The 18,548-nt window shown below is 43.3% G+C and overlaps 1 protein-coding gene across 1 annotated transcript in view; it reads right to left on the minus strand.

The window, feature by feature from the left end:
- Positions 1–785: 785 nt before the first annotated feature.
- robo2 (roundabout, axon guidance receptor, homolog 2 (Drosophila)) overlaps positions 786–18,548 on the minus strand; it is a 367,855-nt gene continuing 350,092 nt past the window's right edge. Inside the window, exons 27-31 of the mRNA XM_089012942.1 lie at positions 13,575–13,772; positions 13,167–13,325; positions 10,665–10,883; positions 8,816–9,010; positions 786–4,812 (exon numbers count right to left, since the gene is read on the minus strand). Coding sequence (XP_088869068.1) covers positions 4,811–4,812; positions 8,816–9,010; positions 10,665–10,883; positions 13,167–13,325; positions 13,575–13,772 — 773 coding nt within the window. The 3' untranslated portion in view covers positions 786–4,810. The remainder of the gene's footprint in view (positions 4,813–8,815; positions 9,011–10,664; positions 10,884–13,166; positions 13,326–13,574; positions 13,773–18,548) is intronic.

Consider the following 18,548-nt stretch of genomic DNA (forward strand, 5'->3'; position numbering starts at 1 on the left):
GGGATATATATATATATATATATATATATATATATAGTGCTTAACTAAATTTCTTGGATAAGAAGCGAAACGTCCGACACCTTCAAAGAAGTACAGATGACGGCTGAAGAAACCTTTTCATCGATGGACCACTCCTGTACGACTGAGAGCTTACACAGACGCATGTATAGTAAGGGGTTTTAACCGAAAAAAACAACCATACATGGTCAGGCGTTTTTGACCCAAAAGAAAAACGACCATGTACAGGTAAGGCATTTTTAGCCGAAGAAAAATGCTCATGTATAATAAGGCATTTGTTGCCCCCCCCCAAAAAAAAACAACCATGTATAGTAAGGCGCCAACGATCACGTTTGGATTGGATTGGCCTTTATTAGTCTCGCAGTGGAGAAATTTACATTTAACAGCAGCAAAGTTATGAAAGTAATGAAAGTAGAAAAACAAAATACAGGAGCATCTGCAGAGGGTGAAAAAACAAAAACGAGGAACTAAAAATCAAAAAAGAGCATCAAATAGGGAGAAGAAGGCACACAATGGAAAGGGCAAAACATTCGTCACCTTCGGGTCCAGGAAAGAACAATGTCATTAATCTTCTGACATTTTAATATTGTATTAACCTTTCTGCTGCCATTTGTCCAGCTCATTAGTCTTTGTGTGTCTGTGTGTGTATATGTGTGTGTGTGTGTGTGTGTGAGGGGGGGTTTGTTAAAATAACAATCAATATAAATGGGCAGCGGCCAATCGGATTGGCTTCCTTGATTTGCTCCAAACAGTGAAAGTCCCCCCGCCCCCAAAAAAAAAAAACAACTAACTAGCATGACCCTTAACTAGCATGACCCACCCCATGGACGACATCATTATTCTTTCAAGGTTCTAATGAAGTAGCACCTTGTGAAGAGGACAAAAACCTGACCACTTTTTTTTCATCATCTTTCCTTTTTTTAATGTATTTATTCATTTTAATTAAGAAAAAGGCAGTAAACACAGAGAGGTTACAAACGACCGATGATGATGGAAAGAAAAATCAGTCCCGCGCGACTTCACACGCATTCAACTTTAGCAAGACAAACAGAAATGAAGTCGACACTCGTCACACAGCACAAATTCCTTCGCCGTATTCCACAAGACGTCCGATTTCTTTTGTTACTCTCAAATAAATACGAAAAGGAGGCGGTATTGTGGGGGACAACGCAAAACAAGGGGCAACACGATTGATTATTGGACGTTAGAAATTGCAATTTTATCTTTTTTTGTCGGAATGTGAGGGATGGCATGATGGATATATGATATAAATATACACGTATGTACATCAACAACCAGCAGAATGTAAAAGAACCTGAGATATTCTCATGCACCTCATTTCCAAGCCGCGTCATGACAATCTTGCACAACCTTCAACAGCATTCAAATAAAAAAATGACAAAAAAGTCCATAAAAATATCAAAAGCATGAAAAAGTGAAAATGTCGAGCAGCACACGATTGGTCCAAGGAAAAGAAACAAACAAGCATGACATCATCGGATACTGTGTGTGTTTGTGTGTGTGTGTGTGTGTGTGTGTGTGTGTGTGTCTGCGCAATGGGAAGCTTCTGAAAGGAAGACTGTTTAGCCTTGAAGAAAGTTTAGCCTCGCAATATTTTGCTTCATTTTTATTGTACGAAAATTGCAACTTGCTTCCTATCGGGTATTTTTAACTCATTCACTGCCAGCCGATGTGCCAAAATGTGTCCGATCAAGTGCCAGGGTTTTTGTCATTGTCACTCAAATTCCAGAACCCATGGAATATTGACTTTTAGGACTACATAAACATTCAATGCAGCGTTAGAAACCTTACACTCTCTTCTTTCACCGGAACACTAGTTAATTCCTAATTTATATGGGTGTGGAGTTAACTTAGCTTGAAATGGGGGCGACTCTACAAAATACAATACCATGCATACATATTGGTTTAGATAGCACTTTAACAAAAGCTGAAGCTGGAACAAAGCTAACATGGAAAAAGGGAATGCTGCCCCCTCGTGGAAGGGAAAATACATTGCCAGAGGCCTGACCAGCGCTTGATCGGCACCCAAGCATGGAAAAAAAAATAAAAAAAAACGAACTGTCACATCCTCGTCGACGCCAGGAGCGTGCCCCTCCCCTCCTGTCTCTTCCTCCGCCGCTCCTCGGAGCGGGCCCCGCCCTTCCTGGCTCTCCGGACTCACGCACCTGTCCCCCATTTCCTTAATTGTGCCTTCTGGCTATAAAAGCCACCCTTACCGTTCAGTTGTTGTCGGTGTATTCCAGGAAGTTCCCCGTCACCCATCCGCACGCAGGTCTGTTTTTGTCGTTGCCCTCTACCTCGCCTTATTTTCTGTTCTTGCCATATGTGTCCCAGTAAAGACTCTTTTTTGGAATCACTGTCTACACCGTGTGTTTTGGATCCGACCTTAACCACCTTCCGTCGTCCCTCGAGTCCTGTCGCCACTCCTCGAGCGGACGTGACACGAACAAATTCGAGAATGCGCTCAACGTCTTATTTTTAATTCACGAATCAATTCGGGAATGGCAGTGAATGAGTTCAGCTTTTATCGAAGTATTACAGAATTTTCTTTTAAAATTCTGATCCGGAAAACTATTTATTCGTTTTTCTTTGGGTAACAGAGCAACTAGGAACAGTTTTTTGTAAAAGTACGTTTTTTTCTCTCTCCCCAATAAGATAAAAAATATATAATAATAATTGACAAGATTGAGGTCATATGGATAAAAGTGCATTCAAAACATTCAAACAAATATGCAAGTTTTAATCATTCGAGGAGAAATTTGAGATGTTTACGTGAAATAATAATCGATAGAAAATTACAACAAAAAATTATGTGAATTAGACTTTATTTCGAATGATTAGAATTTGACATGTGAATTTTGTTGTGATGGAAGTTAAAAAAATTAAAAAGGAAAACAATACTTTAAAGACAGATAAAAACTGCGCGGGCTTGTGTGTTTGTGTGTGTGCGTGTGTGCGTGTGTGTGTGTGCGTGTGTGTGTATGTGATGCGCCACTTCCCAAAAAACTTCAAAGTGGCCTGAGGGCAAAGTGGCCCTCCAAAATAAGACAAATGAAATATTCATTCCATCGAGGAAAACGTTTCTTCGGCTGTCATCTGTACTTCTTTGAAAATGTCCGACGTTTCGCTCCTCATCCGAAGAGCATCGTCAGTGAACTAAAGTTACGCTGGTAACCCTGGCCCTAAATACATCCCTAATGGACAGAGGTGGCCATGCCGGACCCCTGCTCTGATAGGTCCCTGCCTTCAGGTTGGGGGGGGAGCTGTGGACCACTTACTGAAGCTAATTTGATGACTTCAATTGTTCTATCCCTGGCTCTGATTTCCCCTAATTAACCAATCTGATTACCTCTCCACACTGATTACCTTTATCGTTCTATCCCTGGATCTGGATTCACCTCATCGGCCAATCTGAATACCTCGAATGTTCTATCCCTGGCTCTGGTTTCACCTCATTAGCATGACGAAGCCTACGTGGGATCAGTTTAAGAAGTCTGTTATAAGCAGTTGTTATCTAAATTAAACCTGAAACCACATTTAGTGGAAAATTGCTTCTTTTACTCCTCTTTTGAAAAATTATATCATCAATTTTAAACCTATAAATACCTTAAAACAAAAAAGAGTGCATCCAAAAGACAGGCCACGAAAATGAAAAACATAGTCATGTCGTTTATTCGATATTTTCCACCTCTATCCATCACTATCCATTCAGGATATAGGGCCAAGGTTACCAGCACTGATGAAGCTCTTCGGATTTTGAGCGAAACGTCCAACCCCTTCAGAGAAGTACAGATGACGGCGGAAGAAACCTTTTCCTCGATGGACCACTCCTGTACCGCGGAGAGCCATCACAGATGTTCTTCATTCCAAAGATGAAATCGACGTAAACAATTCGAGGCTCCACATTGGCGCAAGTGCCGAAACGTCACCTCAGTGTGGTCATATCGTTGCCTTAAAAAAAAAAAAAAAAAAAAAAAAAAAAGAATAATTTCCTTAAAGTGACAGTTTCCTTTTGAAGCTTCCTCGGCTGCCTCACCCATTTTTTTTCCTTTTAAAACCAGACATCTCTGTACATTTTGCACGATATAATTCTCTTCCTTTTCTCTTTACAGTCCGGAAAACTCCTCTTCACATCATCGTCGTCTTCATGTCAGCAGGAGCTACCGTCTTTTTCTTTTTTTCTTGTGCTTATCACCAAAAGTTGCAGTGCAAAAAAAAAATCATAATAATAATTAACTATCGTCATTATATTACAATAATTAATAGCGACTATGAACAGAGTGTTTAAAAAATAACAACAACAATTTTATGGCACATCAGCCACACCATTCACATATAGTACAATAATAAAATAATAATAATCATAAAAAAATCAACTTTTGGAGGCTTGCATAGCAACAGCAAGTTAAGAGAAAATATTTACAAGGAAACTTGAGGTTACAAAAGGGTGCTCACCAGAAATTGTGTGCTTTTGTTCCACACACACACACACCCACACACACACACACACACACACACACACACACACACACACACACATAAAAAAAAAAAAAAAAAAACAGTCCAAATGTTCGTCAACGAGCAAAACCATAGTGAGATGTCCAATATGTCTGTGTGTATACATCATACGTGGAACATGTACACCTGTGATCTACGAACAGGAAGTCCTTCCGCAGAGACATCATCGGCGCTGCCCATGGCAAGTCGGGGCTGGCATGGGGCCCGACCCATTACTTTTGCTTTTTTATGAAGCTCTCAACCAGGTGAAGCACTCTGTGAGAGGAGAGGGTACAAGAGTCAAAAGGACACTTTCATGATTTCCGTTTTAGTCATTTTGGAATCTGAAAAGTTTTATTTTGAAAAATGACCAGATCGTCTGTCGACAACAAGGGTGTCAAAGTCATTTTAATTAATCCAAACTTCTTTGGCTAGGTCGGCTAATGCGGCTCGTAGTGGGGACGCCACCAGCGTCAACTTCGACCTCCTCAACGTCCGCTCGCTTACGGGAAGGGCGTGTCTTATCCAGGACATCATAAGTTGACCGTAAGCTTGACTTTTTCTGTATAAATGAGACCTGGCAAATGGCGGGAGACTGCTCTGAGCTCAACGACGCGACTCCGCCACGCTTTGTTTGCATTTCTAAGCCCCGCCTCTCAGGCCGCGGAGGTGGTCTCGCGATAATTTACCGCAAGAACTGGAAAATCATCCAAGTTTCACTCCAGGAAACCCTATCATTCGAATGCCTTGCATGTAAAATTTCTGGACCCTCTCCCACTATCATAGCCACTGTATACCATGCACCAAAACCACATTGTGACTTTCTAAAATAATTATCTGATGTCCTCAGACACCTCTCCACCCTGTCACCAAATGTAATTATTGTCGGGGACTTCAACATCCACATGGACAATTCCACTCTTCCCCTCACTCAAGACTTCACCTCCTCACTTGACAGCTTTGGTCCCACCCACATGAAAGGCCACACCCTGGACCTCATTTGCATGTCTGGCCTTATCCCAAAGAATTGCACAGCAAATGAACTTCCTATAACAGACCATTTCCTGGTTTCATTCAAAGTTTCCATCACCCTCTCCCTCCTCAAACCACCCCGCATCATCACATATCGCCACATCAAGGACATCAAAGTTGCCACCCTCGCTGAGATGATTGCCATCCTGACTCCGGGCTACAACTCATCCCCTGATGAACTTGTTTCCCGGTACAACGCGGGCCTCACGAACACCCTCAACGCCCTTGCTCCTGTAAAGTCCCGGACTGTCCAATTTACCCGGTCCGCCCCCTAGTTCACCGCCCATCAAGACAAAAACTCGCCAACTGGAAAGACTTTACAGGAAGACGGGGCTCACTACTCACAAGGACATGTACACTACTCACCTCACCCATTACAAGGACTCAATCTCACGCGCAAAATCGCAATATTACTCTGGACTCATTGACTCTAATCCTAGAAACTCACGGGTCCTCTTTTCCCTCTATCACAAAATCATACAACCTCTTATCTCTCTCCCCTCACATTTTTATTCCTCTGATATATGCAACACTCTGCTTATATTTTTTTTGCGAAAAGATCAACAAAATCCATCAGCACCTCAGGTCCTCTGTCCCCCCGCCCCTCCCAGTCTTTCTACTCCTTCCCGCTTTTGAACTCCCCCATCCCTCTATAATCTCAGACATTATCACCAAATCCAAGAATTCCTCCTGTCAACTCGACCCCCTCCCTACTATCCTTATCAAGTCCTGCCTACCCTCTCTTCTCTCATTTATTTCAACCATTATTCACTCCTCAATAACAACTGGAATTGTTCCTATCCCACTCAAAACTGCAGCTGTTACTCCAATCCTGAAAAAAACTGGCTCAGATCCAAACGATTTTAATAACTTACATCCATTCATCGCCAAAATCCTTGAAAAGACAGTTGCGTCCCAGCTTCACTCGCACCTCACTCACAATAACCTCTACGAACAATTCCAGTCTGGTTTCCGCCCCCGCCACAGTACTGAATCGGCTCATAAAAATCACAAATGATCTTTTCATGGCAGCCGATGCCGATTCACTCTCCATCCTCATCCTTCTTGACCTGACCTCAGCTTTTGACACCATTTCCCACCCTATCCTGCTCGACAGACTTTCCACCCTAGGCATCACGCACACTCCACTTCGCTGGTTTCATTCCTATCTCTCTGATCACTCACAATTTATCCAAATCAACTCGTTCACCTCACGGTCCTCTCCTGTGTCCTCTGGTGTGCCTCAAGGGTCGGTGCTGGGGCCACTTCTCTTTATTATCTACCTACTTCCTCTTGGCAATATTTTCCGTAAGTTTGGCATTCACTTTCACTGCTTCGCGGATGACACCCAACTCTACCTCTCCAGCAAACACGACGCCTTTCTTCCACCTTCATCCCTCTCACTTTGCCTCTCAGAAATTAAATCCTGGCTTTCCCATAACTTTCTCAAGCTTAACAGTGAAAAAACTTAACTTCTCCTTGTCGGTACCAAATCCACCCTCCACAAAACTAACAGTTTCTCTCTCACCATTGACAGTTCAACCGTGTCCGCCCCTCCCCTCAGGTCAAGAGCCTGGGTGTCATTCTCGATAGCTCACTATCTTTTCACTCCCATATAAATAACATAACTCGGTCTGCTTATTTCCACCTCCGTAATATTAACCGTCTCCGTCCCTCGCTCACCCCTCACTTCACTGTTATCCTTATCCACAGTCTCGTCACCTCCCGCATCGATTATTGTAACTCACTTCTCTTCGATGTCAATCAGAAATTTCTCCATAAACTGCAACTTGTCCAAAATTCTTCAGCCCGGATCATCACTAGAACCCCCTCCTTTCACCACATCACCCCTGTCCTCCAGCAACTCCACTGGCTGGCTCCCTGTTAAACATTGAATCGAATTCAAAATACTTCTGTTTACATTCAAAGCCATCCATAACCTTGCCCCTCCCTATCTTTCTGACCTGCTTCAAATCTCCGTTACCTCTCGGTCCCTCAGATCATCATCCTCCCTTCACCTCTATGTGCCCTCTGCCCATCTCACCACGATGGGATGCAGAGCTTTCAGCCGCTCAGCTCCCAAACTCTGGAATTCACTTCCACACAACATCCGTAATATTGACTCCCTCCCTATTTTCAAGTCCCACCTCAAAACCCATCTGTTTAAAATTGCTTTCAATGTCTAGATTAATCTGCTATTTTCTTATTTATCATTTTACTTATGGTTTTATTGTTATGTGCTTTGTTTTATTGATTTTTAAGTGTCCTTGGGTGTCTTGAAAGGCGCTTGAAATTAAATGTATTATTATTATTAGGGCGGGCCACACTGGGGATACGGTTTCCTCTCGGGGGGTCATGATGAATTTGGGGAAGCCATTAAAATGCTTCATCCTCTCCACATATTAAATACCGAGCGCACCATAAATTAATGAATCAATACATTTTCAAATTCTTAGTAAAAAAAAGTGAATGTTATTGTGGTTTTGATGGGACAACTTGAAATGTTGGTGTCCACTTTAGGTCACATGATTGAATTTCACAAGTTTGATTTGCTTTCCAGGGCCGAATAAAATGATATGACAGGCCAAATTTGGCCCCCTGGCCTTGATTTTGACACAGGTGATGTAAGGGACTGGCTGAATTGAAAGAGAGCTAGCTAGCTTGCTCTGTCCCTAGCCTGCTTGCTAGCTAGCTTGATAGATGAACATGGAATTTAACAGGTTTGATTTGCTCACACGGCCCGAATAAAAGGATGTGGTGGATTGGATTTGGCCCCCAGGCCTCGACTTTGACGCCTGTGATGTAAGGGATTAGCCAGCTAGCTGGATCGAAAGCGCTAGCTGAATCGAAAGCACTACCTAACCATTTTTCTCGCTGGCTCGTTAGCTCTATCGCTAGCTTGTTTGCTAGCTAGCTTGCTCAATAGATGAGCAAGGAATTTCAAATGTTTCATTTTCTTTCGCGGGCCGAACAAAATGATGTGGCGGGCCAGATCTGGCCCTCGGGCCTTGACTTGGACACCAGCACTCTCCTATACAGTGGGGCCTCCGTTTACTAACACCTTGCCTTACGAACTTTTTGGTTTACGAACGTTAAATTTATGAAAATTAAACCTTGGTCCATGTTTATGAGGGGGATGGGGGGGTGAGGCCAATCAATCCCTCAAAAGCCTGAAGCTTCAAATATGACTCCCCTGAATCCCACAAAAATCCATTTGCAAGACGCCGAGCACAAGTTTTGTACTTACATAACTCCCCTGAGTAGTGACCTTGTCCGTTGGTGCCCAGGAAGTCGGCGTGCTCCATGGCCGTCCACTGCTGCGGCTGGCGGGGGCCGTCCGGTTTGCGGGGTCCCGCCGAGCCCTTGGAGGAGGCCGTGCCCGATGAGCTGTGGCCGCCGGCTGACAGGAAGGACGGTCGGTGGTACGGCGCGCAGCCTTCCTCTGAAAAAAATGACGCAGATGGGAGGCTGGATCCGAAACTGCCAAAGCAAGTGTCAGACAGTGCCATCTGTTGACCACGCTGGAGCATGATCGCTAACTTTCACACCGGAGGAGCTAGCAACAGAGCGATATGAGCAGCCTCTGTCAAATCAAGTCGAAAATACTGACAAAAACGCCTCATAAATGGAGAATGGATTTATTGTTTCGTTTTTTTTTTTTTTTTGGTCAAGCCATCGCTAATCGTAGCCTAAATGGAGAAATTCATATTTGATCTTGTGGAATTAGCTTGAGACCCCGTGAGATAGGGCCCAAGGATGACTCATAGATTCATTCATTATTTCATTTTAATTCAATATGAGAGTCAAATGTTATATTATTTTAGAAGAAACGAGTTCAATGCATGTGTGGAACAGTCGCCGCATGAAATTGCTGCTACCTAGCTGGCTTCCTCGTTAACTTTCAATTTGCTATCTATTTGATGTTTATTAGCCATCTGGCTGGCTAGCTGGCTTTCTAGCTAGCTATTAGCTAGCTAGCTTGCTACCTAGCTGGCTACCTAGCTATCTATCTGTTTGCTGTCTACTAGCTATCTAACTGGCTATCTAGCTATCTGGCTGGTTATGTAGCTGGCTATCTCTCTGGCTACCCAGCTAGCCATCTATATGCTATTTGCTGTCTATTAGCTATCTGGCTGGCTACATGTTTGCTGTCTATTAGTTATCTAGCTGGCTATCTAGCTATCTGGCTGGCTATCTAGCTGGCTACCTAGCTGGCTTCCCAGCTAGCTATCGATTTGCTATCCATTATCTATATGGCTGGCTAACTGGTTATCTAGCTAGCTAACTATCTAGCTAATAGCTAGCCAATAGATAGCTACTTAGCTATATAGCTAATAGTTAGCTAGCTAGATAACCAGTCAGCCAGCCATTTAGCTTTCTATCTATTTGAGTTATTCCGGGTTGAGTGAACACTGGCGAGTGTGGCTGCCGCTGCTCACCCACAGAAAAAACTTATCTGTAAAGTGACCTTGAGAGTTTTGAAAAGCGCTTAAAAATCCAATGTTTGATCATTGTTATTATTTACGTGGGACAGGAGATGGGAGACAATCTCTTTTCGTCAATGGACGCTACAGCTTTGTGTTTGTTTTTAACATTTAGCCTGTAGAAAACGTGCACATTTCACCATGACGTCCCAGATCCACTGGTGAAAAGGAGGCTTTGATCCTCTCCTCTCTCATCTAGAATTGCTTCATATAACACAGAGTGTGCAGAAAAAGCTGACAATTGAATGACTGTCACTGTCTTTTGTGTTGTGTCAGATTATTTGTTATTTAGCTTTTTTGTTGTTTTGACTTCAAGATGGCGCCGAGAGAGTGGCTGCCTTTTTAGCAGCTCCTGAATTTTGTTTTTCTACTTCTTCCTTTGCTTTCCTCTTCCTTCCATAACTTTGCTTCTGTGAAATGTCAAATTCTCCGCTGCGAGATAATAATAAAATCCAATGCATGTTACATACAAATGTCGGTTAAATTGGCCCAAAAACGGCCAATCGCTTGGCTCATTTAACCAAACTTTTGTGCATCAACGACACCGCTGCCACTTTTTTGTATTTTTCATTCAAATTTTCCAGGAGGCGCTATCGTGTTATCCGCGGGTACCGTTTTTGTGAATTTGGCGGGCGTCCTCGGAGCCCAGTCGCTCTTGAGCCTGGCGGTGATGCTCCAGCGTGGCTAACTGCCTGTCGTCCGCCGACATGGGGGGGCGCTCCAGCGATGCAGCCTTCCTCTCCGGAGGCGGGATCATGCTGTTGATGCAGCGCCCCGTCTGGGCTCGGGCCTGGCCCTGGCCGGGGGGTGGCTCGGGAGGGGGCGGTAGGTCTGTTTAACCACAAAAAATGCCAAATTAGTTCTTAAAGGCGGTAATCTGTCAAAAAGTTCATTTTGAAGGGACCAAAAAGATTTTTGTGCGAGTGGGTAAGCAACATTTTTGAAAGCAAGTACAGTGATACCTTGGCTTACGAACTTAATTGGTTCCCAGAAAGTGTGTGTAAGGCGAAAAGTGTGTATTCCAAACATTAATTTTCCATAGGAAACCATTAAATGAGAATAATTTGTTCCCAGGTCCCCATAAAATATAATTTTCTACTAGGAAATTTTCTACTAAGACTTACTTAATACGACACACAATATCCCTTATTTTATGTATAATAAATGCGCTATGGTATGGTAATTAAAGAAATAAACTGTACTTTATAATAAAGTAATTTTATTTACCTTTGTGATGGTCGTTGATGGCTTGATGGAATGGATAGCTTTTTGCATAACGTGTCTCAAGGAGCTCTGGGTTGTACATCTTAGAATTTATGATATTGCAACAGCAACAGATGCAGGCAGATACACGAGAAACTTCATTAATAGCTGGTTCCCTTGCTTGTATGTTGTCTTCAAATTGTGCAGATGGCTTATGCGCGATATTTGTGGAGCCTGATTGATGAGATATTTTAACCTCGCAGTTTACACTCTGCCTTTGAACTATCAATAAAGTTGAAACAAGTACAAATTTCACTGTTTTCTATTCATTTCCTCACCATTTCACTTTTGTTTTTTGTTTTTTTTTTTCACTTTTTTTTGTTTCAAGCTCTGTCGTCTCCCTTTCGTGTGTGTTTCTATAACCCCTCCCCCCGCTCACTGCTGCGTGTGTCCCCTCCCTCCTCTACCACGGATCTTGACCAATCACGTGCGGCTTTAACCGAAGACTGGGGGCGGGGAATAGAGGAAAAAAAAAAGCCGGCTGCCATGTTAGGAGCTCCAAGAACCGGGTCGTTCGCGAACGACACATCACTCATTGTGGCGCTCTGTGTGTTTCCCAAAAAATAGTTTGTATGCCAAGATTATATTGTCGCCAATTTAATGTTCATAAGGCGAAAAGTTCATTAGCTAAAGCGTTTGTAAGCCGAGGTATCACTGTAGCCATGGACCAAAAAACTGCAGCTAACGCCCATTCAACTCCGAAAAAATATACAGTGAAGTCTTGTTATATCGATATCGGTTATATTGATAATACTGCCTGTTACGATACTATTTTCATGTCCCGGCAAATTTCTAGTCTTTTTATGTATAATTAGTTCCTTTTAGTACATGTATAGTACATTAGATACATGGTTATTATGATAAACTGGTTACTACGGTGCTCTTTTTCATCTCCCGCCGGCCATTTTGCTATGTTCATGTCGATACAAAAGGTGGATCGATATTTTCTTCGGCGTTTCTATACAGTACCACCATTAAATTTCTCCACTGTGAGACTAATAAAGGCAAATCCAATCCAATCCAATCCAATCCATTATCGAAATCTGTATCAGTCGCACCGTTGGTCACTTGACTTTGTCACGTGACCACCTTCCGTGTCTTGCGCAGTGTAGCAGACGCCATTTTCTACCATAATAAAGACGGAATACGAAGCATTGGACTTCGGACCTGGTTCAAAGAGGATGAGAACGTCACAATACTGTAGTCTTCTTATACAGTATACAGTTGTTTGACACCAATTTGTACCATGGGGAAATGAATTGTGATATCCGAACAACGTACAAGGCAATCATGGCTGTGGGGGACAATGCATCAAGCAACTCCATCGCAAAATAGTTCGACGTGCCGCAGAATACTTCATCAACGTAAGTAATGTAAACGTTGTAGTTTTCGTTTTCGTTTTCCATACATGTACTTAAGTGTGTTGTATTCAGATATCTTTATCACTTGCAATAATCACTGTTTTTCATATGTTTGTACATGCTGGCGTTCGTGGTTTCTCTCATGTGTACAATGTCAACAATGTCGAGTGATACGCAGAGTCACGATTGCAAGAGTGCGTTATAAAAATAATAAATGATGTTTTTATTTAATGCATAAGTTTATTTTTCACTTCACTACAGTACAAAAGCATGCTAGGTACGCAATCCATGAACCCAATGAGAAAATTACATGCCATATCAAAGATCGCCCATTTATTGCCCCCGCTTCATGCAGTACGGCACAGGATCGGACATATCGATAGTACGGTTATATCAACATTTTTTTCTGACTCCCAAGAATATCGATATAACGAGACTTTACTGTATTTGAAAAACTCAAAGAGGCGGATCGGAGTCAATGAGCACCCACCGTCCCCAGCGGCACCTCTGCGGTGGGGTACGGAGCCCTGGTTGCGGGGTTTGCGCGCTGGCCTGGCGGCCCTCTGGTGGCCCAGGCTGTGCGTTCCCACCGTGCTGCCGTCAGTGGAGAAGGGGCTGCCGGGCCGCCGCCTGGGAGGCAAGCCTTTGTCTGTGCCAGAAAACAAAAAAACGTAAGGCTGTTAGCATGAGCGCTGACATTAGCGCCGAAGACGTGGGTCCGCAACGTTAAGTTGAAGCCGTCGCGGTCGGAAGCCAGAAGCAAGTCCACCCAAAACTCGCCACCCAAAACGGGGCCATGCGCAAAGCAGACATCCGTGCGTTAGAGAAGCAGAAAGGACGCGGAAATGCGAGGCCCGGAGCGGCGAAGGTCCGGAAGGGGATCTCGCGACACACAGACCTCTTTCACAGCATCCGCGCTTGCTGAGGCCGGTGGCGTCCAGCCGGTAGCCCGCCTTGTCGGCGGCGACCACCAGGGCCTGCGCAAAACTGCAGCGGGTAAACACGGAGCCGTCCGACGAGCTGGATGAGCTGGAGCGCCGGCTGGAGAAATGCCGCTCATCTTCCGAGGCCGAGCCCCACCCATTGGCCATGGAGCCTGCAACACCACAATCGGCGCCGCCGCCGGTGAAGCAAACGTCTGGCGGAAAAATGGCCCCCAAGAGTTTGGCCGAGGTGAATACGCACGCTGAGTCGTTCGGTACAGCAAAGGGACGTAAAAAGCCATTTTTGTTTCCACAAAAACAAGAATAGTCGCTGCTAGCTAGGCACCTAGATAGCCATATAGCTAACTAGCTAGTTAGTTAGCCAATACACTGATTGTCACTAAAATACACAGATAGAAAGCTAGCCAGCCAGCTATTAAATAGCTAATAGATAGCCAACAGATAGCTCGCCAGATAGCTAGCCACCTAGATAGCCATCTGTTGGCTATCTATTAGCTATCTACTAGCTGGCTAGCTAGCTTACTATTTACGTTCGGGTTGAGTGAATGCTGGTGCGTGTGGCTGCCGCTGCTTACCCACAGAAAAACTTATCTTGTGACTGTAAAGTGACCTTGAGAGTTTTGAAAGGCACTTATAATTGAAATGTATTATTATTATAAAATCTTAGAACGCTCTTCTGCAGCTATCAGATATCGCCAACTAGTGGTCTGGCATGTACCCGACACCACTTGGTGACATTCCAAAGGAAACTTTCCGCAACCACAAAGTGCCAGTTTGCGGTGGTGTACCCTCCAAATCAACTTTATTCCCCTCCCCCAGCTCACGTCGTTAGCACTCTGCCCCCCCTCCAAAGTGTGAGTTTAGAGCACTTGGGCAGATGCCACTGAGGAAGCGCCTGCCAAAATGGGCCCACAGAAAGCTGTCGCGTTAACCGGCTGCTATCGCGTGCGCCAAAGTCACAGATTTTTACTGCGGAGGGGGTTTCACACAACCCTTTATTTTGAATGTTCATTTATAAACCTCACAAAAAGAAATGAACGGAAACAGAGAGCAAAAAAAAAAAATTGTAGATGTCTACAATTAAGACCACAGGTGTCAAAATGAAGGCCAAATTTGATGTGCCATATTTTTATTGGACCCCGAAAGCAAATCAAACTTGTGAAATTGCCATATTATATGTTATTTAATTTTTGTTTTTTTTACTTCAATAAAAATAATAATACATGACATTTTAAGCGCCTTTCAAAGCTCTCAAGGACACTTTATAGTCACAGAGAAGCATAGGTACGATAAAAATTAAAATATAATCACAAATACAATGCAATAAATAAAATACAATTATAAATAGACGTCTGTGTAAGCTCTCAGTCGTACAGGAGTGATCCATCGATGAGAAGGTTTCTTCAGCCGTCATCTGTACTTTTTGAAGGTGTCGGACATTTCGCCTCCTATCCAAGAGGCTTCGTCAGCGAACTAAAGTCTTACTGGTCGTATCGGCCCTATTTATATATCCCTAATGTCCAGACATGGCGGCGCCGGACACAGCTATGATAGGTCCCTAATCTCAGGTTGGGGGGAGCAGAGGACCACTCCCTGTGGCCCCACTGATTGTTGCTACATTCCTGACTAACGATTTTTTGTTGTTTTATGAGAATCGCTTCTTTTACTCCCCTTTCAAACCATCTATGTTCTTTCGCGAAGATTTTAACCTCATTATCGTCAAATGAGTGGTTGCTAGCTTTTAGGTGCAAATGTACTGCCGATTGAGGCCCACTCGTATTATCCTTGCGATGTTGATAAAGTCTTTTTTTGAGAATTTGTTGAGTCTCCCCAATGTACTGCTCCTTACAATTTTCATTCTTACAATGTATTGAATAAACTACATTACTTTGTTTTTCATTTGGCAGCCTATCTTTTGGATGCACTAATTTTTGCCTTAACGTGTTTATCGGTTTGAAATAAGTAGAAATTTTGTGTTGCCAAAGGACTCTTTGTAGTTTTTCAGAAACTCCTGCAAGGTAAGGTACTGCTACTTACTCTCCTTTTTGTATCTTGAGAATTTTTGGTTTCATTCCCTATTCTTTCTTTCTGACATTTGTTAAATGACCACTGAGGGTATCCACAGTTAGTGAGTGCTCTCCTGATATGTTTTGAGTCCTTTTCTCTACCTTCAATGCTTGTTGGTATTAGTTTAGCCCTATGCTGGAGGGTTCTGATAACTCCTAGTTTGTGTTGTAAAGGGTGGTTAGAATCAAAAACTAAGTATTGGTCAGTGTGCGTAGCCTTCCTAAAGACTTCTGTTTTTAGCGCTCTGTCCTCTTTTATAATTAATTTACAATCCAAGAAGGCTAGTTGGTTCTCTTTAATGTCCTCACGAGTAAATTTAATGTTGATGTCTACCGAGTTGAGGTGATCTGTGAAGGATTGAATTATTTTTTTTTAATTATGACAAAAGTATCGTCCACATATCTAAACCAGTGTCTAGGTTTTGTCCCCGGGAAGGATGTGAGGGCCTGTTTCTCCATCTCTTCCATGTACAGAGTACAGAGTAAAGTCTCGTTATATTGATGTCGGTTATATTGATAATACTGCTTATTACGATACTATTTTCATTTCCCGGCAAATTTCTACTCTTTTTATGCAAAATTACTTCTGTTTAGTATGATACATGGTTATTATGATAATCCGGTTACTACGGTGCTCTTTTTCATCTCCCGCTGGCCATTTTGCTATGTTTATATCGATACAAAAGCAGTTTAAGGTGAATCGATATTTGCTTAGGGGTTTCTATACAGTACCACCATTATCGAAATCTGTATCGGTGGCACCGTTGGTCATGTGACTTCATCACGTGACCAGCTTCCGTGTCTTGTGCAGTGTAGCAGACGCCATTTTCAAAGCAGACATCAAAAGACGAGCGAACCGCTTCAATATGGATGGTGCGGAATGCAAAGATGATGTTGACTTATTTAGATACGGACGGGGGTGGGATGAAAGGGGGGGGGGGCAAATCTCCTTCAAAGATTTTCCACTTCAAGAGTTGCACAAAGGTTGCAACATATTTTTACTTCGGCTGCAGTCCAAAGGTTTTCCGGTGATAGGAAAGTTCTCCGAAAAATGTACGCTCAGGGAAGCTAGCAGGCGGCCATTAACTTAAAAAAAAAACACTTTTTTTTTTCTACGGCTGAAATCCAAGTCTGTAACTACTTTGCCTCAGCCTCCACCACCCTTTGAAATTATTTTCAGACATTCACGGGGAGACAGAAAGAGAGCCATTTCCGGCGGGTCTAATCGCCGCGGCAAGAATCACGCAGATAATGAAGTGGAGGCAAAAAAAAAAAAAAAAGCTGGCGCAGCCTTGAAGGTGGAACGCTGCCTCGGCATATCACATCACAGAATGACTTTTTTTTTCTTTCTCGGCTCTCCTTACTTTCGTTTTTTTATACGCTAACAGCCATTTTCCATTCGATGAAATGGTGGTGCAATCAAACCGTTGCGACATTGTCACGTCATTTGATAAAAATTCAATCCCGTTTTCTGTTTAAGCTCCAAGTGGGGAAACTTGCTCCGATTTTCTTTAAAGCAACTCTCGATGACTTTTGACGCTCAAATTGAAGGGGAAGGAAAAACTTTTGACTTTAAGGACCACTGTGGGGCGCTTGGAAGGACGGGGACGATCTCAATTGTGTTAACACAATTGCGACCTGTCGAATTCAACTAGTTTGGCACCCAATGAGTCGAGAAAACAACATTTTCAAAAACCACAGTCAAGAACAACAAATGGACTGAGAATGCTAATGCTCATCCTAATGCTAACAACAAGGGGGCTAGCGTCTTAAATATCTTGAGGCTGCCCGTTGAAAATGTTTCAGATGAGACTCGTTGAATTCCACTAGCTTGGCACCCAAAGAGTCGAGAATTTTTTTTTTTTCGAAAACAAGAGACAAATAAGAACACCACGTGGACTGGGAATGCTAATGCTAACAACAAGGCGGCAAGCATCTTAAATATCGCAAGGATGCCTGTTGAAAATGTTTCAGATAAGACTCGTCGAATTCAACTAGCTCGGCACCCAATGAGTCGAGAAAATACATTTTTCGAAAACGAGAGACAAGTTAAAACACCATGTGGACAGGGAATGCTAATGCTAATGCTAAGAACAAGGCAGCAAGCATCTTAAATATCGTCAGGATGCCTGTTGGAAACGTTTCGGATAAGACTCGTCAAAATCGGCACCGAATGTGTGGAGAAAATAACATTTTCAAAAACGAGAGACAAATAAGAACACCATGTGGACTGGGAATGCTAATGCTAACAACAAGGCGGCAAGCATCTTCAATATCGTGAGGATGCCAGTTGAAAATGTTTCTGATAAGACTCATCAAATTCAACTAGCTTGGCACCCAATGAATCGAGAAAATATATTTTTTTGAAAACGAGAGACATATCCATTTCCCGATTGGCTTTCTCCACTTTGGTCTGGCAAATAGGGGCAACGCGTTGCCGTTTTTATAGCGCAAAAAACGGCCACTGCGTTTGGTTTATTGTGCGACTTTGCCGCGGTCAGCGCGTTAGCTGCGGCTACGTTGTTGCCATTTCCCCCGTTACACCTCCCCCCAACCCCACCGGCCCCACCTCGCTGGGTTTGGACAGATGGCCGTTAAAGTTTTCACAGAGTTGTAAAAATGGAAATGGTCCGGAATGGAAATAGGCGGCGCCGCATGTGAATTTGATTTCAACTCTCCTCCGTGAGATACGACAGCGCGGCGCCACGCTCCCTCTTAATTTCACTCTCATGCTCCTGTTTAAAATTCATGGACTTTCTTATCGCTTTTTTTCTTGGTGGGGGTGAGAGGGTGGGTAATTATAATCCCCCTCCCCCGAGTGCGCCATCGGTGCTTACAAAGTTGATTGAGGGACATCGGGTG

The sequence above is a fragment of the Hippocampus bargibanti genome, linkage group LG14 (genome assembly GCF_051943395.1).
Source record: "Hippocampus bargibanti isolate YZ-2025 linkage group LG14, ASM5194339v1, whole genome shotgun sequence".
Lineage (NCBI taxonomy): Eukaryota > Metazoa > Chordata > Actinopteri > Syngnathiformes > Syngnathidae > Hippocampus > Hippocampus bargibanti.